General features: G+C 35.8%; 2 protein-coding genes across 4 annotated transcripts; both read left to right on the top strand.

The window, feature by feature from the left end:
* The first annotated feature begins 14,792 nt into the window (after window positions 1-14,792).
* LOC131606098 (protein MAIN-LIKE 1-like) lies at window positions 14,793-15,374 on the top strand. The gene has a single exon (XM_058878678.1). It carries the CDS (start codon window positions 14,793-14,795, stop codon window positions 15,372-15,374), a length of 582 nt encoding a protein of 193 aa, XP_058734661.1.
* Window positions 15,375-16,769: 1,395 nt separating this feature from the next.
* Window positions 16,770-24,200, top strand: LOC131627355 (RNA polymerase II C-terminal domain phosphatase-like 4). 3 transcript variants are annotated; one of them, XM_058898201.1, is made up of 9 exons: window positions 16,770-16,930; window positions 18,744-18,894; window positions 20,486-20,565; window positions 20,943-21,067; window positions 21,523-21,703; window positions 22,393-22,682; window positions 23,195-23,380; window positions 23,475-23,513; window positions 23,626-24,200. In XM_058898201.1, exons 2-9 carry the CDS (start codon window positions 18,752-18,754, stop codon window positions 23,926-23,928), a joined length of 1,347 nt encoding a protein of 448 aa, XP_058754184.1. In that variant the 5' UTR covers window positions 16,770-16,930; window positions 18,744-18,751; the 3' UTR covers window positions 23,929-24,200. The 3 variants fall into 3 exon arrangements, with proteins under 3 accessions (XP_058754184.1, XP_058754192.1, XP_058754187.1); XM_058898209.1 differs by having other exon boundaries at window positions 16,772-16,930; window positions 20,489-20,565; XM_058898204.1 differs by lacking the exon at window positions 16,770-16,930 and adding an exon at window positions 16,962-17,448.

Raw genomic sequence — 24,200 nt, 5'->3', positions numbered from 1 at the left:
TTTTATTTTAATATCTTTTATTTTTCATTTGAATATCATTTAGGTGCTCTAAAGAAAGAAATATCTTGCTCTCTACTATTGAAACTAATAATATACTACCTTTTATAGCTGTAAGGCTAAAAATATTGTTGCAAGTTGGAGTAAGGGAAGACTCACATCACGGAGGTGATAGTTATACATTTTTAACTGAGTAAAAAAAAAAAGTAATGCATTTCTAACACAACAAAACAAGAGTTGAAAGTTCTTTAAAAATTTATAAATCTGAAGTTTTCCCTTTTGTTTTTGACGGAGGAGTTTCCTTTTTGTAATCACTACGGATGTCAATGTTATTAACACACATGAGTAGTTGTAATCTCTTGAATTGCTAATCTCTTCTCAAATTTGAAAATGTATTTGAGAATACAAGAGAGGAGATAGAGGTGATTCTATCTACGATAAGTTAAATAATACTCCCTTCATTTTTATATTTCTATTTATAAGTAAATTTTGATTTTTAGATTCATTCAATAAATGTTATATGTAAATGATATAAAAATTAGATATATCATTTATTCAATGTTAAATGAATGTAAAAAGTTAAAATTTGTTTATAAATAGAAATGGAGGGAGTATGTCTTTTGGTTTCTAAGTGATAAGTGATATCTTAATCTAATACTTGGAATAGGTATATATAGCTTCAACCCTCCTCCCTCCTCTGAAAGATGTCTAACTTTTTATTACAATACGGGCCACATTAAACTTGATTACGATTCATTAGGGAGTATGATGGTTTACTCATCACTCCAATATAAAGGACTTGGTCAGTCAACTCAGCAAGACTTGAGACAATTCGATTATGACAAGGATAGGAACCCACTAGGGAGTGTGATGGATTACTCATCCCTCCAATATAAGGGACTTGGTCAATTAACTCAGCGAGACTTAAGGCTATTCGATTATGACAAGGATAAGAACCCATTTTATGAGCATCTCCAATAATACAAGGAGGCATGGCGAGCTCATTCATGTATTCAATACGTGTTTGACCTTACCTAATGTCTTTTTGTCCTTTTCTATATATTTAGTTAAAAGGTGAATAGATTGAGATCGTTAATACAGAATGGGACCGGTCTTAGTATAATAATGTGCGTTTTTCACAAGCATGAGGATAACAAGAGCATGAGGCTGACTGCGTGTAATTTTTATGCACAAATACATCGAACGGATCGTCAATGTTGAGGGGGACGGTAATTGCGGTTACCGGGCCGTTTCGAATTTGTTTTGTAAAGGAGAGGATAGCCATGCGTTTGTCCGCCATCAACTTATCCAAGAGTTGAAGACGCCTAAAGACTCGTACACGCGGTTATATGGAGAGAAAGATAAATTTGAAGCGATTTACGAATCTCTTGCTCCTTTGTTCAATGGTCACGCACCGGTGTCAAAATGGATGAGATATGAGTGTGCATTGACTTGGCGCCATACTGGTTTTCGGAAACTTTTTTCTTTCGCTCTGCACCGCACCACATAGAAATCCAAATGATTGCATCATGTGTATTTGATGGCTTGCAAAATCAAGTTATTTTGTACATGTTTACTTGAAACCCGGATGTCCCATACCACCTACGTCACCGGAATTGGCGACTTATTCTACCGCAAATGTCGAGACGTGGCCAATTTTTTTTGTTGATAGGATGCACGACATCGAAAAGGAATCAAATGCAGAAAAGTTAAATATGAAACCACCAATAAATTTAGACGGCGACACTTGTTTCGATTTGTTTTAAATTTTAAAAGTGTAATATTGTCACTATTTAATAATGCAATATAACCAATTTTTAACATTTCAATATGCTAACGCTCCTTAATATTTTGTTTTCTTGTAAAAATGTAACAACGAAAGTTCCGTAGATGTATATGTATCATGTGTAGGTATCTGCCGAGCGGTGCATGCAGCAATTTAGGCACCCGCAGATCATTCCTAGGTCTCCGTTTGAGGCTGCTTCTAAGAGCATTGCCCGCAGACTTCTGGATGACATTCTGGTAGGTTTTTAGAGTCATCTAGTATCTTAGGAGTATCAGAGGGTGCATGACACATCTCAGTGGAATTATTTTGAGGGTTACACAACTTGGTTCTATTATATCTCTCACCCTGTCATGACACCAGACACCCTTGGACGTCCACCTAGTCTTGCTCATGAGGAGATCTTGGAAAATGAGCAGATCAGGGATGACCATGTCGTTGATGTGTTGTCTGTAGCGGTAAAAATGTGACTCGAGCGTTATCGCACGCTCGAAGTACAACAGAGTCGCCACCGAACTTTATTTATTCTAAAAGGAAAGGGAAAACATCGATAAAACCCAAGAATAAAAAGAAAGGATAAGATGGTCGTTCGTAACCAAATTAGGGTTCGGGAGTCGGTTAAGCAAGGGGAAGGTATTAGCACCCCTCACCTCCATCGTACTCGATGGGACCCATTTAGTTATTTCGTGTTTGAGTGTTAGTATAATGTTTGTGTTCTTTAGCTTATTGATCGAGAAAAGATAAAAGAAAATATTTTTAGGGTTTTTATTATTATGAAGAAAAAGAAAAGATTTTTTATTATTATGCTCGCCAAGACGTTTGTATCTTGTGCCTACGTATTCCCTAGTGCAATGGGAAAGTCAGAGCAATCGTAGTTCGGGCGAAGAACCACGAAAGTTTGTTTGTTGATTTTTGCGAGAGGTACTCGATCGCTTTCAAATGGAAATACTATGCGCACATGGATATGAGATCACTACAAGAATGGATAACTAAATCAAGATAAGACATGATTTTGGCCATCATCGCATTCGAGTGGAAGATATTCGATCTTCACATGTGGAAGTATGTTCGTATTGAAAATTGAATAAGTGTCTCGTTTATGAAAAGAGTTTTAAAATGAAAAGGCCATGAGGCAAAAAGGTTGAATGAAATTGAGATTGTGTTTTAAAGGGACATTTAGCAAAGGATTGAGCATAGGTGTTCACCTAGCGCGTCTTTACCCAAGGTATTGAACAGGAGCGAGCCCCATTGTCACTTGTTGTCCTTGTTAATTAATGTATTTTGGTTCAAAAGATCAAGGTATTCAAGAGGTGTGCACTTCTTGTCACTCGATCTTTCGGTTTGATTAATGTTTTGATTCAAAGGATCAAGGTATTCAAGAGGTGTGCACTTCTTGTCACTTAATCACTTTGATTTTATTAATGTATTTTGATTCAAAGGATCAAGGTATTCAAGAGGTGTTCACTTCTTGTCACTTGATCACTTTGATTTTATTAATGTGTTTTAGTTCAAAAGATCAAGGTATTCAAGAGGTGTGCACTTCTTGTCACTTGATCATTTTGATTTGGTTAAGGAAGCTTTTTATTGTTTGATTCAAAGGATCGAAGGTATTCAAGAGGTGTGCACTTCTTGTCACTTGATCACTTTGATTTTATTAATGAAAGGTTTAAAAAGGTGTTAATCCAAAAGAATCGAGGTATTCAAGAGGTGTACACTTCTTGTCACTCGATCTTTTGATATGGTTTAAAGAGTTTTTGTGAACAAGAGACTCGACGTTGGATCGAGTAATTTATTGAAATTAGATTTTTCTTTTGTTGGGTTTTCAAATAATAAAGAATAAAATCCAAATATTAAAACATATTTTTTAGATTTTTGTTTTTTTAGAAAATTAAATAAACAAACTCTTTTTTATTTATTTTGTAGATGTTAATGAAAGAAGAGAAAATTATTAATCTAATAAGAATACATTTGGTTCAAATAAAAGAAGAATAGAAATAAATGGGCTAAAAAAAGTTAAATGGTGTGAAAATAGAATCAAGGGCATTGGGCTGGTTTGCTTTGGCCCAAATGACCAACAAGCTTATCTCAGGGGGGTTTCAGGCGTGGTAGATAGGGTGTAGCAAGGAAAACGATTGGGCTTGAAGCCCAAATCTGAAACACAAAATAAAAACCTAGCAAAAGAAAGTGGTCCGCTCCCAACTTGGTTCAGCGAGAGAAAAAGAAGAACGTTCTCTGCACATTGATTTTCTCTCAACTGAACCTCTCATCATCTTTCTCTCTCGATCTCTATTTCTTTCTCTCGTTGGATCGAAACAAGAATAACAACAATAAAATATAACGAAACTCTCTTCATCTCTCAGCTCACGATCTCGCTATTGCTCTCACGGTTTATTCATCTTTCAATCTCACATACAAATCTCTTCCGCCTCTCTCGATCACAGATTCATCTCTCAATCTCTCCCGCTCTCTCGCAGCCCTCACTCTCTCAAAAAATTAGAATCAAAAGCAACCAAAGAGGTCTACACAAATATTCAAACTAAACAGCCATAGCAAAACATCAACAAGAGCAGAGTAGATTTACAAACCAGGTCTTAAAGTCAAGTGCGGTTACCGTCAAAGAGATAGATTGTTGCGTCACTGGGGATGATGAAGATTACGCGTCGGTGTTGCGGTTTGTCATGCGGAAGATGTCGAAAAGTGGCTGCTACCGTGATTGTTTTGTTTTTGTGTGCTACTGTTTAGTGTGACTTGGTTTTGCAGATGGATGTGAAGGAAATTATTTTGGATGTGGTTGAGGTTTATTGAAGTGGGGTTTATGGAGAATGGATCTGCAGATGAAGTGATTTGATGGAGGTTGTGAGGTTGGTGATCTGTGTGTGGTATGAAGGTTGTGATGGTTGCGGTTTACTGTGTGGTGAGGTGGAAGTGTGTTTTGTGGCTACTGATGTTTTGAGATTGAAGACAGATTTTAACAGAGTTTCATATGTGGTTTTTTTCGTGTGGCTGCCCCCTCTTGCTGTTGTGATGAATCTCTATTTATATAGGCTGAGTTTAGGGTTTTAGATGTAGAATTGGGGGGAAATTTGGGATGAAATTTGAACTTTTATGGAAGCTGAATTTGTGCTTTATGATGCAGGCTATGTTATGAACATTTTGGTGAAAATCTTGGACCATTGTGACTGTATTTGTGCAGATTATGCAGGTTTTTTTTGGAGTGTTCTGTTTGGCATGGGATAGTAGCAACTAGTGGAGCAGCAAGAGCAGAATTTTGGACTGGTTTGGACAGCTATGCAGAAGCCTGGGATAGAGAAAGATGAAGGAGGGCTTTTTTTTGTTTTCGTTTTTTTTTTGTTTAATGTAAGATAAAATAAAATAAATGGGCTTATAGAAAGGACTTGAGCCCAAAATACAAAGCCTTCTTCTATTTTTATTGAACAAAATCTTTTTAGAAGAAATACTAATAAAAAAATGTAGAATAAATATAAACTATAAAATAACACTAATTCTAATAATCAAAATTTGACTAACAATTAAAACACATATTTTTTCTATTTCTTTTTTTTTTTAAATTGAAATGAAGTGAAGACATAAATCTAAATGGAATTAATTTTTTTTTATATTTTTGAAGTAGAAATTGAAAGGATGAATAAAACCGGGAAATATGCAACAAATGCGACAATTTGAATGCAAACGAAATACGAACGCAACATGATCATATGAATGAAATTTGTAGGTCAAAAATTGGGGTGCGACAGATGCCCCTATTTAAGTTTCTTCTATCGAAGTTGTGAAGAGACTTAAATACAAAGTACACAATTTTTGTCCTTCATATGCAAATGAAATGCAATGCATGGGCCTTTTTGTTATTTTGAATGCAATATGATATGAGACATATGTTGAACTCTGTGGGGAATACAGTGTCACAAAAGACAAACTGATGATGGAGAGACTTCGAAACGAGGGATAAAAACTCTGGGTAAATGATAGTAAGAACGTCTAAGGGTGGCATTAGACGACGTCAATAATCAGATAAATTCGAGAGTGACATTGAATGCGGTGAAAACCCTTTACTGAAGATTGTGACATCCAATTACTCGCTTTTGGACGACAACAAGGATTATGACATCCGATAACAGGCTTTGGATGGCAATGAAAGATTATGACATCCAATAACAGGCTTTAGATGAAAGAAAGATGTGACATCCGATAACAGGCTTCGGATGACAATGAAGGGTTATGACATCCGATAACAGGCTTTGGATGGCAATGAAAGATTATGACATCCGATAACAGGCTTTGGATGGCAATGAAAGATTATGACATCCGATAACAGGCTTTGGATGGCAATGAAAGGTTATGACATCCGATAACAGGCTTTGGATGGCAATGAAAGGTTATGACATCCAATAACAAGCTTTGGATGGCAATGAAAGGTTATGACATCCAATAACAGGCTTTGGATGGCAATGAAAGGTTATGACATCCAATAACAGGCTTTGGATGGCAATGAAGAGTATGACATCCGATAACAGGCTTCGGATGGCGGTGAAAGGTTATGACATCCAATAACAGGCTTTAGATGGCAATGAAAGGTTATGACATCCAATAACAGGCTTTGGATGGCAATGAAGATTATGACATCCGAAAACAGGCTTCGGAGGGCGGTGAAAGATTATGACATCCGATAACAGGCTTCGAATGACAATGGAAGAATTATGACATCCGATAACAGGCTTTGGATGTCAATGAAGAATTATGACATCCGATAACAGGCTTTGGATGACAATGAAAGGTTATAAATCCAATGACTAGCTTTGGGTGAAAGGACAAACAATGTTTTGGTAGATGCCAAGTAAGTTGGGCTTTGATCTCAAGGTAAAGATGTAAATGAGTATGAATTTTGTTTAGATGCATGATTTTTTTTGAATTTTCTATGCATGATATGTGAATGATGAATGTAATGCAGTTGATTATGACAACTGAGGTAGACTCTTTTGTGAAGGAAGATTGGAATTCTGATTCCTCAACACAAGCACATTGCCAACATGGTTTTGTAACACCGATGATCCTTCTGGGAAGGGCTGCTAAACTGCTTGGGGATGGTTGAAGAAGAATGCCCCTGACTGGTTGATCGTTACCTGATCGTTGCTTCATTCCTTGAAATGAAAGTTGGGAATGCTTGCCCCAACATAAATTTTGAACAACAGGATCTTGAAGTAACATGCCTCTGATAGGACCACTGATCAAGTTTCTCAACTGTTTGAATTTCCTTGAAAGATTAGTACTTGCGAATAAAATGTTCATTCAAAAACGGTAATTTTAATGCAACGCTCAAAGCATATTTTGAAATCAAAATCATTTATTGGAATGATATTATTGATGTAAAGAAAATGAATCAAAGGTCCAAACACAATAGTCCAGACATTCAAAGTGACGGGTAAAGCAAAAGGTAAAACAAACGATTTGCAAAGATCTTTAGGAGTCAGGTTAACGCAACCTTGTTGTAGTATGCTTTCAAAATAAACCTTGCTTCAATTAGGTCTTTTGAAGGTTGTAACGTGGCTTGGTTCACGGTTTTAGAAACAAAGGATATAGGCTCAAAAACATTTGTACCCACCCCATTCTTCGTGATGAACTTCAATCCTACGCTCAGTTAACTCAAATTATGCATTCAGGTTCCAAAAGGCTTTTGGACTTGCACCTATGATAATGATGATGGTTTAAAGACCAAGGGAATCTTTGAGATGACAGTCTCTTCTTCCTTTTGATAGTCACAACGTTTTATTGTTGTTCAAGGACTTTATTGACTTCTCTTTTTCGCTTTATATCCCTAACTTTTGCCTGAACTGTTTCTTTTGAAGTTACAGCTAGCGGGATGCCCCAGTTTTGCCTAAGTCTCCTTCGTAGGTTTTGACTTAGCGGGTTTTTTCTATGAATTTTTTTTATATTGAAAAGATAGTGACTGCCTTGATAATGATTAATGATAACCATCTTGGTCACTTTTGGTTGAAACCCTTATTGAAAGGTGTACTTAATGATTATCTTGAATTTGAATGCACAGGTAAATTAACTGAGAACTACCCTGCCCCAGGTTAAAATTGCGGGTTTTTTCGTTTAAAAAAGAAACTCCAACTTCGAAGGCTCAAAGGGGTTGACTAGGGATTAACTTCCTTATTTCTCCAGTGTTTGGGGATTGAAACAATGCCTTTACATCATCAGCAAAGTTTTATTTGAAAGCATACAATTCAACAATTTGGGTATTTTGTTCTCATCATCCTCCCTCCAATCTTTGCATAAAACACAAGTTTGATAAAGAAAGTGAACAAGAAATATTTTTTTTGTTTTTTTTTTTGAAAGATAAAGCATAAAGAAACACACAATGGATGTAAATTGATTGATTTAAATATGCAATGCTCATTTCGTTAAAATTATCATTTTGAAACAAACAACATTCAATGCAGCACACAGTACAAACAAGGAAATTGCAAACAGTAAGGAAACATGGCCTAGTGAAATAATCAGTGACGAGGATGATCCATCATGTATGATATATTGGCTCTTCAATTGGATAAATTCCACTATTAGCAAATCTTGGCCTCAATGAAGTTCTTCCATAGTCTTCATATTCATGCCTCCAGTTCAATGTGTTGAGGAATCAACTTAACGGTAGACAAATCACTCGAGGACGAAGACAGACGAATGAATCTTTTGTTGACAACTTGAATGTATGAATGCAGATGCGTGATTTGTTTTTTTTATTTTTACATGCAGGAATGATGAAATGTCATATGATATGGAATGTAACACAATGCTATACAAAGAATGAATTAAAATGATAAATGTAAATGGATAACAGGACCTACTGAGGAAAGCTTCTTATAATAAGACAGTTCTATGTTCTTTTACCCAAGAATCCCCTCACAAGGTTAGCTCTAAGGTTTTTGATAGTAGAGATACCTACATCACCATAGATGGAACGGGTTCTAAAGGTCCTTGGAGTTAGCGACGAAATCAGATTTCTGCCATGCGATGGGTGAACCATCTTATGACAAATTTCATGACTAAGTCTCCTCCAAGTGGGGTTCTCGTGTTAGCCATTCAAGGTGTTCACCTTGGGGACTAGCACTACACAACCACCTCCTAGCTTATGTTTTTCTCTTGTTTTTCAAAGCTCAGGTTGAGAGCTTCACTCAAATATCATTCCCATACCCACAATTGAATATATACAGAAAAATAAATAAAAAGCAGTAAAGCAAGAGTAAAGAAATATAACTCAAGAGTAAACATAAAGAGCATAAGAATAAGCACAAAGAATACAAGAACAAACAAAAGTAAACACTCAAATATAAAAAAAACTAAATTAGGGTTGACCCTCTTAGAATTTCTTATTCCCCAGCAGAGTCGCCACTTTCTGTAGCGGTAAAAATGTGACTCGAGCGTTATCGCACGCTCGAAGTACAACAGAGTCGCCACCGAACTTTATTTATTCTAAAAGGAAAGGGAAAACATCGATAAAACCCAAGAATAAAAAGAAAGGATAAGATGGTCGTTCGTAACCAAATTAGGGTTCGGGAGTCGGTTAAGCAAGGGGAAGGTATTAGCACCCCTCACCTCCATCGTACTCGATGGGACCCATTTAGTTATTTCGTGTTTGAGTGTTAGTATAATGTTTGTGTTCTTTAGCTTATTGATCGAGAAAAGATAAAAGAAAATATTTTTAGGGTTTTTATTATTATGAAGAAAAAGAAAATATTTTTTATTATTATGCTCGCCAAGACGTTTGTATCTTGTGCCTACGTATTCCCTAGTGCAATGGGAAAGTCAGAGCAATCGTAGTTCGGGCGAAGAACCACGAAAGTTTGTTTGTTGATTTTTGCGAGAGGTACTCGATCGCTTTCAAATGGAAATACTATGCGCACATGGATATGAGATCACTACAAGAATGGATAACTAAATCAAGATAAGACATGATTTTGGCCATCATCGCATTCGAGTGGAAGATATTCGATCTTCACATGTGGAAGTATGTTCGTATTGAAAATTGAATAAGTGTCTCGTTTATGAAAAGAGTTTTAAAATGAAAAGGCCATGAGGCAAAAAGGTTGAATGAAATTGAGATTGTGTTTTAAAGGGACATTTAGCAAAGGATTGAGCATAGGTGTTCACCTAGCGCGTCTTTACCCAAGGTATTGAACAGGAGCGAGCCCCATTGTCACTTGTTGTCCTTGTTAATTAATGTATTTTGGTTCAAAAGATCAAGGTATTCAAGAGGTGTGCACTTCTTGTCACTCGATCTTTCGGTTTGATTAATGTTTTGATTCAAAGGATCAAGGTATTCAAGAGGTGTGCACTTCTTGTCACTTAATCACTTTGATTTTATTAATGTATTTTGATTCAAAGGATCAAGGTATTCAAGAGGTGTTCACTTCTTGTCACTTGATCACTTTGATTTTATTAATGTGTTTTAGTTCAAAAGATCAAGGTATTCAAGAGGTGTGCACTTCTTGTCACTTGATCATTTTGATTTGGTTAAGGAAGCTTTTTATTGTTTGATTCAAAGGATCGAAGGTATTCAAGAGGTGTGCACTTCTTGTCACTTGATCACTTTGATTTTATTAATGAAAGGTTTAAAAAGGTGTTAATCCAAAAGAATCGAGGTATTCAAGAGGTGTACACTTCTTGTCACTCGATCTTTTGATATGGTTTAAAGAGTTTTTGTGAACAAGAGACTCGACGTTGGATCGAGTAATTTATTGAAATTAGATTTTTCTTTTGTTGGGTTTTCAAATAATAAAGAATAAAATCCAAATATTAAAACATATTTTTTAGATTTTTGTTTTTTTAGAAAATTAAATAAACAAACTCTTTTTTATTTATTTTGTAGATGTTAATGAAAGAAGAGAAAATTATTAATCTAATAAGAATACATTTGGTTCAAATAAAAGAAGAATAGAAATAAATGGGCTAAAAAAAGTTAAATGGTGTGAAAATAGAATCAAGGGCATTGGGCTGGTTTGCTTTGGCCCTAATGACCAACAAGCTTATCTCAGGGGGGTTTCAGGCGTGGTAGATAGGGTGTAGCAAGGAAAACGATTGGGCTTGAAGCCCAAATCTGAAACACAAAATAAAAACCTAGCAAAAGAAAGTGGTCCGCTCCCAACTTGGTTCAGCGAGAGAAAAAGAAGAACGTTCTCTGCACATTGATTTTCTCTCAACTGAACCTCTCATCATCTTTCTCTCTCGATCTCTATTTCTTTCTCTCGTTGGATCGAAACAAGAATAACAACAATAAAATATAACGAAACTCTCTTCATCTCTCAGCTCACGATCTCGCTATTGCTCTCACGGTTTATTCATCTTTCAATCTCACATACAAATCTCTTCCGCCTCTCTCGATCACAGATTCATCTCTCAATCTCTCCCGCTCTCTCGCAGCCCTCACTCTCTCAAAAAATTAGAATCAAAAGCAACCAAAGAGGTCTACACAAATATTCAAACTAAACAGCCATAGCAAAACATCAACAAGAGCAGAGTAGATTTACAAACCAGGTCTTAAAGTCAAGTGCGGTTATCGTCAAAGAGATAGATTGTTGCGTCACTGGGGATGATGAAGATTACGCGTCGGTGTTGCGGTTTGTCATGCGGAAGATGTCGAAAAGTGGCTGCTACCGTGATTGTTTTGTTTTTGTGTGCTACTGTTTAGTGTGACTTGGTTTTGCAGATGGATGTGAAGGAAATTATTTTGGATGTGGTTGAGGTTTATTGAAGTGGGGTTTATGGAGAATGGATCTGCAGATGAAGTGATTTGATGGAGGTTGTGAGGTTGGTGATTTGTGTGTGGTATGAAGGTTGTGATGGTTGCGGTTTACTGTGTGGTGAGGTGGAAGTGTGTTTTGTGGCTACTGATGTTTTGAGATTGAAGACAGATTTTAACAGAGTTTCATATGTGGTTTTTTTCGTGTGGCTGCCCCCTCTTGCTGTTGTGATGAATCTCTATTTATATAGGCTGAGTTTAGGGTTTTAGATGTAGAATTGGGGGGAAATTTGGGATGAAATTTGAACTTTTATGGAAGCTGAATTTGTGCTTTATGATGCAGGCTATGTTATGAACATTTTGGTGAAAATCTTGGACCATTGTGACTGTATTTGTGCAGATTATGCAGGTTTTTTTTGGAGTGTTCTGTTTGGCATGGGATAGTAGCAACTAGTGGAGCAGCAAGAGCAGAATTTTGGACTGGTTTGGACAGCTATGCAGAAGCGTGGGATAGAGAAAGATGAAGGAGGGCTTTTTTTTGTTTTCGTTTTTTTTGTTTAATGTAAGATAAAATAAAATAAATGGGCTTATAGAAAGGACTTGAGCCCAAAATACAAAGCCTTCTTCTATTTTTATTGAACAAAATCTTTTTAGAAGAAATACTAATAAAAAAATGTAGAATAAATATAAACTATAAAATAACACTAATTCTAATAATCAAAATTTGACTAACAATTAAAACACATATTTTTTCTATTTCTTTTTTTTTTTTTAAATTGAAATGAAGTGAAGACATAAATCTAAATGGAATTAATTTTTTTTAATATTTTTGAAGTAGAAATTGAAAGGATGAATAAAACCGGGAAATATGCAACAAATGCGACAATTTGAATGCAAACGAAATACGAACGCAACATGATCATATGAATGAAATTTGTAGGTCAAAAATTGGGGTGCGACATTGTCCTCTTGTCAAAATATTATACGAATTACTTATGAGGGCTTAGAGTCTGGGCTGTTCGAGTGAGGTGATGATGACGTAGTTTCTCTAACATGTTTCATTCTTACCGAGACACATGATGCCTTGGGTTATCGTCGATTGAAGAGGATCCTAGAGGTTAAGATTAGGCATACTCAGTAGATTATGCATTTGATTATATTTTGGGATGTTTTGGTATTTTTTCTATACTTTGAGGTTAATTTTTGTACTATGATTGTCTTTTTTCTAATTAACGCATTACTTTGTTATATGATATTCATGTTTATTAACTTTGAATTGAATAATGACAATGTTAATTAAATTAAAATGACTTTGGATTCAAAAAATTATAAACTTAGGACAATGTTTATGGCTTTCTGCACAAGACACATGCAGGCAAGATTTCAAAAATGTATCTTCGAATTTACCCCAGAAATATTTGCATATGCATCTCCGAATTAATTTTTTTTTTAAAAATGAGATGATTGCTTGATTTACGAAGGAAGAAAGATGATTTTGGAGATTTATCTGTGAATTAACCTCTTAAAAATTCGCAATGCATCCCCAAATTATATTTTAACAAAAAATAAGATTTGAAACGTTCGGATATGTATCACCGAAAAAATCCAAGAAAAATTTTGGGTTTTCAGATGTGCGTCCCACACCATAAAGATGGGAAAATAAATGACCTAAAAATTATCAATTTTTGGACACATGGTAATCATTTTTAAAATGATATTTTTGTTAAAAAACTTAATTTTGAAATAAAAAAATTAAATCCACAAGTTGCATGATAATATTTGAGAATTTCTCTCCCCACCCCTTATGTCTCTCACGCACCACTGATTTGACAATATTGCCTCTTTGCTTTCGTAGATGTATCTCCGAAAGCACCATTTTTTGGTTTAACGTTGTTTTATTTTGTAGATGTATATACAGAAGTTTCTGTAAATGTATCTACGGAAACATTTGATGTTATATTCGTGTCAGACTCTTCCTCTCCCCCATTCTTCACTTTCTCGTTCTCCAAAATCCCATTTTCTCTCAAACTCAAAAAACAAACTGCAAGACAAGCTCATTTCTTCCTCCCGTGTTCGGCCGAGAACGTCAAGGTCAACTACCAGTATATTCTAACAAGTTCCAAACTACATTTAATCGGTAACTTTTCGACGTTTTGAGTTATTTTAGAGTTTTTAAAAAATAGAGATTGAATTCGATTTTTAGGTGTAGGAATGATTGAGTAGTGTTAGAAATAAGGTTTAGTTATAATGTAGGTTTTGTTTAAAGTTTAAAATGGACGATCAGTCTTTTAAAAAGGGGTTTGAACCCTCTGCAATAGTGACCATACACCATTGTTGCATTTTGAAGGTTTCAGAACCTTCCGTAGATGCATCTACGGAAGAGTGGAACGTTGGGTCATTGCATAGATGTGCCTACGGAAGAAATCCATTTTTTCAAATGTAAGACACTTCCGTAGATGCATCTACGGAAGGTTCTATGCTGATTTTTTTCCTTTTTTTTTTTTGTTATAAGTACCTAGTAACTTACTCAGTTTTATTAACTGACAACACAGACATTATGGAGGAGCATCCTGACAGGGTTATACATGGGTTGTACAACATGCATACGTGCGACGTGAACGGATGCGTGTGTATCATATGTGACAGATGGAACTACTGTTCCAAGACAGGTACCTGATACACCCAATGTACCTATTACACCCGTTCCATTTGAGACGTCCCCATCCGTTCCAGTTAACGGCCTTCTCCGTCCGTTCCAGTTGAGAGGGGTACTCCATTTACTACTACATCACAGAGGCCTCGCCGCTCGTAGACGTCAACGTGGCAGTTCTTCTATATATGTTCCTGTGCCAGTGAAGGATGTTGCACGATCTTCGGTGCCACCTGCTGAGGTACGCGAGGATGATCCGGTGCCAGAGTCTGTATGGTACCCGGAGGATCCTATAGATGCGTCCCTACTTACAGGGTATACAAATCATTCTGCTAGGTATATCTGGGAGAGGGAGGTAAATTTTCTTTGTTTATTACTTATTATTTTTTTATTCAGTTTATGACTTTGTTTATTACTTATTATTTTTTATTCAGATTATTTTTTTTTGGAAAATTTCAGGAGAGGGAACTCTAGAGGTTTACAACCACGCCCGAAAGATTGCTGCTCTCGCGCAGCCTGGCGAGCTGTGGTTCCAGGATTCACTCGCAGCTTCTGGTCTGAGCGACCTCTGCACGGTCAACTTCTAAACAATTTATAATTGAATGCTGATGGCATTTGTGGAGAGGTGGCATCTACAGACCTCGTCCTTTCATCTTCCTCACGGCGAGATCATTATTACTCTGGACGACATTGCATGTCTGCTGCATCTACCTATCAGAGGTGCCCTCCTTAGTCACGGTAGGCTGACAAAAGAGGAAGTGATGGAGATGCTGATGGAGGAGCTAGGGGTTGATTCTGATGATGCGCTTGAGAAGGTGGAGGGGATCCGCGGGGCGCACATGAGGTTTCTCACCTTACGACAGATATATGATGCAGAGCTTCTTATGACACATCAGGCTACTGGTGATGAGGAAGAGGCGAATATACACAGAGAGCGGGTGTTGAGATGTTACTTTCCATATTTGATAGGCATTCAGCTCTTCGTGGACACGAGCTTAACCTACACTGACATTGTTTACTTGACGTACTTATCGGACATTACACGTGTCCGTGAGTACAACTGGGGAGCGGTTACACTAGCCTACACCTACCACCGACTAGGAGAGGGATGCCTGTGGAAGGCGAGGATTGTGGAAAACAGCTATACCCTCTTAGTGGTAACAAACTTTTATCCTTATACATTTTCTTAAAGTTTATTATATATTTGTGAGAGTATGTTTGATCACCGTGTATTTTTCCAGGCTTTGATACAACAACACTTCCCTGATATTATTGGCTGGAGAGAGGTGTCGTGTTACACTGAGGACATGCCGCGTGCCAAAACCTATGACCCCCTATAGAGGGAACCAGGTGTCGGATCTTCACAGGCGCTGTCTTGACCGCATGGCTACTGAGGACATGCACTTTAACTGCTACGTTGATCACTGTGAGACAATTATGTTTGATGAGATCATACTATATTATGGATGGTTGGTCGTCAGTACGACCATTATTGTCCGTTATCTTCCGGAGCGCGTCATGCGTCAGTTCGGCTACCAGCAGACGATACCTCGCCACCCTTCTGAGTCCGCTCCTATCGTCGTGACCCGTCGATAGCTAGATGAGGTCTTTGTAGACTGGGAGCACCGCTTGGTTCCTGCCGAGGCTCAGGCGACCACATCAGAGAGGGACTGGAGCTGCATCGAAAGGTACATCATCTGGTACTATAAAGTATCGCACCCATACATGTTTCCCATTGCATCTGGATCGCCGTCCATACCAGCCCACGAGAAGATTTTGCGGGCTCATCAGGCTGAGATGGACCACACTCAGGATGTTCTTCCTCGGTGTCGTGAGATAGCTGATATGGCGCGGGCAGGCATTGCCGATGGTTTCTTCCTCGAGGGGTCTGCTGACCTGCGTCTTGTGGAGGGTATCCTTAGGGTACCAGATGGGGCATTTTTATACCGTAGAAACCGTTACAAGACATGTAGGGCACTCGACGCTAGAGGCAAAGTAGCTAGCAGGCGACGCAGTGGACGCGGAGGCAGGGTCAGAGCAGTGGAGAGGTGCAAGATCATGTACGACACACACATAGTAGTTATGTCGACGGATTTATTTCTTATATGTACTTTGATTTATTTTTGTACGAGGATTTGATACTTGTATTCGACATTATTGGCCGACGATTTATACTATGTTTATTTTTTTGTACTATTTACTTATTGCCTTTAAATTGCATTACTTTGATTGAGTGAAATTGAGTTTTTAATTGTTGTTATAAAATTTGAGTTTTGGAGTGAAATGTATGTGATTTAAAAAAAATAGTAAACTGTTCCGTAACTGCATCTACGAAATACTCTGTTTTAATACGTTCTATAGATGCACCTACGAAAAAAACAAGTTATTTTTACAAAAATATGCTTTTTGATGTACATCCACATAAAGAGAGAACAAAATTGAAATTTCGCCAAATGGTTAAGAGATTTAAGGGGTCTATTGAGAAATTCTCTAATATTTTTATATTAAGTTAACATGTCAGCATTTATAAAAATAAATAATATATCTAACTTACTAATCTTTTAAAAATAATTTGGTCCATTGCAGAATCCTATAAGCAGTTCAAATAATAATCCAAGGGATTTCATTTCATTTCATTTCTAGCAAAGAGAGTAAGGTGCGCGCGTTGTTGTTTTTCTCTTCTCTGCAGAAATCCTCGATCCCGTTTTTCTCTTCAACAACTAGGGTTCCTCCTTGACTCTCACTCGTGAGTTCCCTTAACATTCTTCCACTTTTAGGGTTTTCCTTCCATTATTATTCCAATTCTAAGAATTTAAAGCATTCTCTATGTTGTGCCTGTTGCCATTTCATGTATATTTGGATTGTCATTGTAGAAACGTGATTGAGGAACATTTAATTCTTTATTGTGATGCGAAACCCTCTATATCTGCGCATTATAGTTTGCTTCTCTATATCCCAGTCATAATTTGACGTGTTTAATGTGTATTTCAATTGCAATTCCAATATTAGGCATAGGAATTTTAAATTCAATGCTGTTCCAATAGAACTCATATTAGGTATGGGATGTAGCACTGACACCTCTGAAAAATGGCGTCTCTGTGCCGTGTTTGACACCGAAACCTACACTGACACTTGTGATTACCTTCAATTTATTTATTTTTCAAATTATTACCAGTGTTACCGTGTCGGTGTCGGTGTCGTGTTTGGGTGTCCGTGATTCATATATTGGAAGCTATATTTGTCTTTGTCACGACTAGTTACCGGGTACCCTTCTTTACCTTCGTCTTTTGCTAGTAATTTTGTGTTGCGGATGATTTTTCTTTGCTGTTGTAACTTATTAGAACATATAATCTTCAGTAGGAAGTAGTAAAGTAACTGGAAGAGAAAGCAGGCGATACCCACTTAGAGAACTTGAAGCTCTTTCAATGGTTTGTGTGAGAAAAATGTGATCAGGGAGGTGGTTATGTGATCTTGTAATGAACTAAGATCCCTTACTGTTGGATAAATACTATTCAGAGATTTTCAGTTCCTATCAGAAAGTAGAACTGAAAAATCCTACCATAGATGTATTGTAACAATCAAAATCAATAATTTGCATGACTAATAAAGAGTAAATATTATTAGGATTTGGATGTTGGATTCCTCTTGTTTAAATATAGCGGTCATAGTAACTTGTACTAGTTGCATATGTTTACTATTGTCTGTACATTGCATTTTTCCTAATGCTAATAACACAAGGTAAAACTTGTTCATCTATTCCTAGAAGTCAGGCCATCTTAACTATTTCCTGGTTTTGAAAATTAGTTTATTTTGGTATTTATAGAATGTTAGTTCTTTTATTTTAATGAAATGATTACCTTGTTTTGACTAATTATTTTATGTTTTTGTTTTTTGTAATCAGACTACCTGGTTTTATTTTCATATTGTTTTTTAGGTTTTAAATACCCGGAGTTGACTTGTAAAATTGGAATTTATTGGCTGAAACTAGTTTTAAAATTAAAATCGGTTATGAATCTTGAACAGATTTTGAAACTAGTGATGGGTATAATTGGTTTTGCAAAATCAGAATCTGGTTACATGGATTGGTTTTAAAATCCAGATATAACAAATGGTTTTTATATGGATGCACATTGTTTATATGGATATCCTATCCATGAACAATTCTACCTTCAAAGGGACCTATATACATAACTAGATAGCATAATATTGCAATATCTTCAAGTCATTCTGCCTGATAGAATATTTTGGGTTTGAAGTATTACCCATTTATATTTGTATTTTATCAATATATTATTGACTTATTAAATGAATGTGCTATGACATTGATTTTGATGTTTGTTGTCTTACTTTTCAGTTTCACTTGGCTCTCTAGTTCAATATATTATTGACTTATTAAATGAATGTGCTATGACATTGATTTTGATGTTTGTTGTCTTACGTTTTCAGTTTCACTTGGCTCTCTAGTTGTTATCGCTTGTTTTATTTTTCAGCTGTAGTGGATTGTGTAGTCTATTTATTTCTGTGATGTTGATTCCTTATTTGGTTTTGTTGGATGACAGTGATACAAATGAGTGTTGTGACAGATTCTCCTGTACATTCTTCTGGCAGTGATGACTTTGCTGCATATCTCAACGAAGCACTAGATGCAAATTCATCCAGCTCATCCTCAGATGAAGAAGCTGAAGACAAAAATGAGTTTGAGGATGTCAGGTGCTCTTCATCACCCATTTCATATTACATGAGTCATGACATTAGTTAAGTTGTTTCCAGGTGTGGTTTTACAAATTTGAAATTTGTTAGGTATAACATATTCATATATCAGGTTATGATTTGTTTGAGGATTAAACATTGTTTAGATACAGCGTGCTCTGTTACTTATTCAAATGGTTGTATCTGAAAATTTGGTTTTTGATAAAGTATAATGGTATTTGGTCTATCAATGTAGCTGACCCTATTCAGTGTAAAAAAGTTGGTTGTTGTTGTGGTCGTGGACTTGTGGTTTGGATATATATATATGATGTATGATTGAACTGTGTTGTCAATTGCGGATAGGGGATTGTTAAAATTCCGCTATGCTATAGTCCTATCTGCTATGGCGGCTAGTTGACAACATTTTGTTCTAAATAGCATATTGCGGAAGAATAACAGGTTTTCCAATTTCTGCTACACTCTAATGGTTTAGCGCCGCCATATGGCTATTTAGCAACATTGGATCTAACACTATTGCGTTGTTTGGTCCATGTAGCAAACCTCAGCTAGTACTAGTAGGATAAGCTTTGATTGTTGTAAGGTGTTATGGTGGTTCAGGCTTTTATTATATCTTAGTAAGACTCTCACTAGCTTACTTAGTATACTTGTTTTTGAGTTATTTCTTTTTTCATTGATCATTATAATTTTTTTTTTTGATGTTTTAGGAGTGATTTTTGTTTCCAAAAACTCATGATTATATTACAGATTTTTTTTTTATTGTTGTGCAATTATTTCACTTTTAATTACATTTATGGCATTGCTTATACTATAGATAAGGCATGCTGAAGTGAGAACCTGGATATGGGATCCTTCATCCTTGCAGTGTCCTTTCCCCCATGACTATATTACAGAATGCATATTACTACCCAGTTATGCCTTTCTCATAAACTAGTCGATTGGAAGTGTTTTTCTGTATGTTTTGCTTCAAGTATTGACACTATTTTATGAAACCAGTTCTTTTGGTGTGTGGAAATGTGTTGTGTGGGACTAAGTGTTGGGAGTTAGGAGTTCACTCTGGTAGAGATAAAAATGTTATGGTGGAGAACTGATCATTGAAGATAGGACCAGGAATAAATTTTTTTAAAAGAATGTTTTATTTCCATTCAATATAAGAGAATAGAGTATCATCTTAAATCTTTTGGGGATATGTAGAAGCATCAATAAAAGACTTATTTGTAGCAGAGTGAAATAGTGTTTTTTTTTGATAAGCAGAGTGAAATAATTAAAAAAGGTAAAGGGATATTAAATAAAGAATGGAGAAACAGGGGGTCTATGATCCATCTAGACTCAAATGACCTATTGTTAGACAGGGTCCATGATAGTTTTTATTTTTGTATCACTTGATCCATGCAGCTGACTCCAATCTATTGGGAAGGGCTTGCACTATTGTTGTTTTTGTCAAATTGTGAACCAATTACATTTAAAGCTATAGGAGATACGAGTTATTTGGTTCCTATTTTTTGTGTCACATAATTATGCATTTTTTTCTTCTTGTTTCAAGTTGTTTTTAATCAAATTTTGCTGTGCTTACTCTTCAATTTACGAATTAAAGCAGTAATAAAAGACGTAAGTTTGAAAGCACTGAAGAAACTGAGGGGTCTACTTCAGAAGGAATTGTGAAACATGAATTAGGTAATTTTGATTGCTTTAGTTGTTTGTTTCATTATGTTTTGCTAGGAACCGGAATTCATCCCGCCACATGTGCATATAGATTTAATTGTTTTATTCATAAACAGTTTTTAGAGCAAGCAAACCATATTAAATTTTAAGGGATGTGATAATGCCTGTTATGTTGGTTAATCGGCATTTAATGTTCTCTTGAACTATTTTATTTGTACAACCTAAGCTCGTTAGACAGGCATTGTTATAGAATAATGATATGTACACAACTATATTATGCACAATCTTTTCACATCTTTGTGAAAATCTGATTACGAATTTTTGAATCTCATAAGTCATAACTCATCATTTTCTTCTGAAAGTACTGTAACACCATGTGTCTCTCTCAGTTGTTGCAGAGTCATCTGTTAAGGTAGATGCTTGTACACATCCTGGTACATTTGGAGACATGTGTATATGTTGTGGGCAAAAGTTGGATGAGGAATCTGGTGTGACATTTGGATACATACACAAGGTATACATTGTTTCAAATGATTATTTTCTGGAATTAATTAGATTTGGATAGTTTTTGTTGCCCCATGTTGCTGTTTTTGAATGACTGTTTAATCGGCTGAGTGGTTGTTATCACTTATCAATCAAAACAAACAGTGTAGACTGTAGTGGCAACTGAAAGTCTCCAGCACCATTCATTTGGGATATCCGCACTTCTATTTTGCTTGGGCACTCACTAGAAGTATACATATGGATAGTTTCTATGCACTGCCAGTGTTTGATCATGTGACTACTGAGTTTTATGCACATCGTAATATATCCTGCATTCTTTAATATAAACATTTTATATTCATTCTTATGATTCAGTTAGCATGATGGTTGGACTGGTAGTGATGGTTTGTAAGCAAAATCTAGTTAATCCATGTACTTTAGCTTGCTGTAGTTTCTTAAATATGATAGAAAATTTTGTATTTGCAGGGACTGAGACTTCACGATGAGGAAATTTCTAGACTGCGTAATACAGACATGAAGAAATTTTTATACAGTAGAAAACTTTACTTGGTTCTTGACCTAGATCACACACTGTTAAATACCACTATCCTTAGTCATTTGAGCCCAGAAGAGTTGCATTTACATAACGAGGCAGATTCTCTAGAAGGTATATGCCAACCAATGTGTTTTTTATTTTGGCAATTGACATCATTATTTTATATTAGTTCTGCTTCATGCATTTCTTCATCTTTGTTGCTTTTTTCAGATACCAAATTATAACTTTATCTCATTATAAAACATGAGATGTGTATTCAGCATAAATGCTGGACATGTTCTAGTTCTGATGCCTTCTCATTCAATCATTTGTTATTGAAATGTTGACATTATACCCCTTTCTTGATTTGTCAGTGTATGCAGATACTGTAGAAAGTAAAGTGTGTTAGAGGAACAAATGAGTATTTTCTATATAATCTTCGAGTGATGTTTGGCTGTTTGTTGAATGCTTTTTAAAAGCTTGCAACCGGCTTCATGCATTTTGTCTATAACTCTTGTTAAAATTTTGCCCAACAAGCATTTGCTCAAGTTTCTATGATAAAGATAAAGATATTAGTGTCATTATGCAATTACAAGTAACATGCTGCTCATCATCACACAGAACTATGCATAAATCATATACAGTATAATGATGTTGTAAAAATAGCATCTCATATTTTGATAACAATTTTTTAAATAGATTTAACTCAAATTCTTGCATTATAGGGAAATTAGGGTCTTTTCAACTCGTATACTTCATCTGATCATGTGTATATTCTCATTATGACAATTTTTTTTCAACTTTGTGTTATGAAACAATAGACGTCTCCAAAGGTAGCCTCTTCAAATTGGAGCATATGCATATGATGACCAAGTTGAGGCCCTTTGTCCGTACATTTCTTAAAGAAGCAAGTGAAATGTTTGAGATGTACATCTACACTATGGGTGATAGGCCATATGCATTGGAGATGGCCAAGCTCCTTGATCCTCGAGGAGAATACTTCAATGGTAAAGTGATTTCTCGAGATGATGGGACTCAAAAGCATCAAAAGGGTCTTGATATTGTTTTTGGGCAAGAAAGTGCTGTCTTAATTCTAGACGATACAGAACATGTAAGTTCACTTAAAGTTTCTGACTTTTTTGCCGGATTTCTTAATTTTAAATATTTGTTTGATGGTAGTTATTTTATGAGAAAGTCATTCTCATAATATTTTCTTTTACCCATATGTATTGTCAAAACTTTGTCATCATTATTATTACTAGGAATGTCCTTCAATTATAAGGATTTGATCATTGTATACGAGTCTTAATTATGTTTCCTTATTTATCTTGCAATCCTTGTATATGTGTAATGTAAGCATAATAATTCAATGAAATTTATTTTACCCCAATTCTAGAAGTGTATGAACAAATGAAACACAACTGTATAATATGAATCAAAATCGTCTATAATTATATGATGTAAGATGTGGGAGATAGGACATTAGAAGTATGGAATCAATTTCTCTTGCATTTGCATTTAATGTTTCAAATGTTATGGTTTGTCATTTATGAACTAAAAATAACCTCTAAATGAGATGTAATTTAATGTAATGTAATATATTGTTGCTAAGAAATGTTGTAGGCATGGACAAAGCATAAAAACAATCTGATACTTATGGAAAGATACCATTTTTTCGCATCAAGTTGTCGGCAATTTGGCTTCAATTGCAAATCTCTTGCTGAAACAAAGAGTGATGAAAATGAAACAAATGGAGCACTTGCAAAAATACTTGAAGTGCTCAAGCAAATCCATAGCACGTTCTTTGATGTGAGTCCCTTCTTATTATCTTCTCATGACTTTGTAAAAAGTCTGTTATTTTTGATAAGTTGCTGAAGTTGTGCGTGGTATGAAATTTTTGTAGAAACTTCAAGGAGATCTTGTTGACCGAGATGTGAGGAAGGTAGTTATCTTTGTTGATATGTCTTTTATAATTTTAGCATTTTGAAATGGAAATATTTAGCTAACCTATCCTCCTAGTTTGAGATTCTAACAATGTGGTTCCTGCAATCTAGGTTTTGTCATCACGTCGAGGTGAAATCTTAAGCGAATGTGTGATCGTTTTCAGCCGTATTAATCATGATGCATTACCAACCCTCCAGAGAGTTGCACAGCAAATGGGAGCTACCTGTTTGACAGAACTTGACCCCACAGTGACACATGTGGTTGCTACTGATGCTGGAACTGAGAAGTCCAGATGGGCAGTTAGAGAAGATAAGTTTTTGGTTCATCCTCGATGGATAGAAGCTGCAAATTACTTTTGGCAAAAACAACCGGAGGCGTCCTTTGATCTAAAGAAGACCACTAACAACTCGTAGTATATAGCACTGATCTATATCCATCTATTGGTGATGAATCAAAAACTTCTCTCTAACTTCTTATTTTGGTGAAGCAAATTGAGAAATTTTTTTGCTCTGATGAATCAAAAACTTCTCACTTTTGAACTTCTTATTTTGGTAGATGCAAAAGAGAACTTTCCCTTGTTCCACAACAGAAGTTTAGGCTTTTATGATGATTTTGTAGTTTATGAAACCAAAGAACATGGAAGGTTACAATGCTATTGCAATTATAACATGTACAGTTTCTATTG

Source organism: Vicia villosa, linkage group LG1, assembly GCF_029867415.1.
Source record: "Vicia villosa cultivar HV-30 ecotype Madison, WI linkage group LG1, Vvil1.0, whole genome shotgun sequence".
Lineage (NCBI taxonomy): Eukaryota > Viridiplantae > Streptophyta > Magnoliopsida > Fabales > Fabaceae > Vicia > Vicia villosa.
This window is presented reverse-complemented; position numbering and strand designations above follow the sequence as displayed.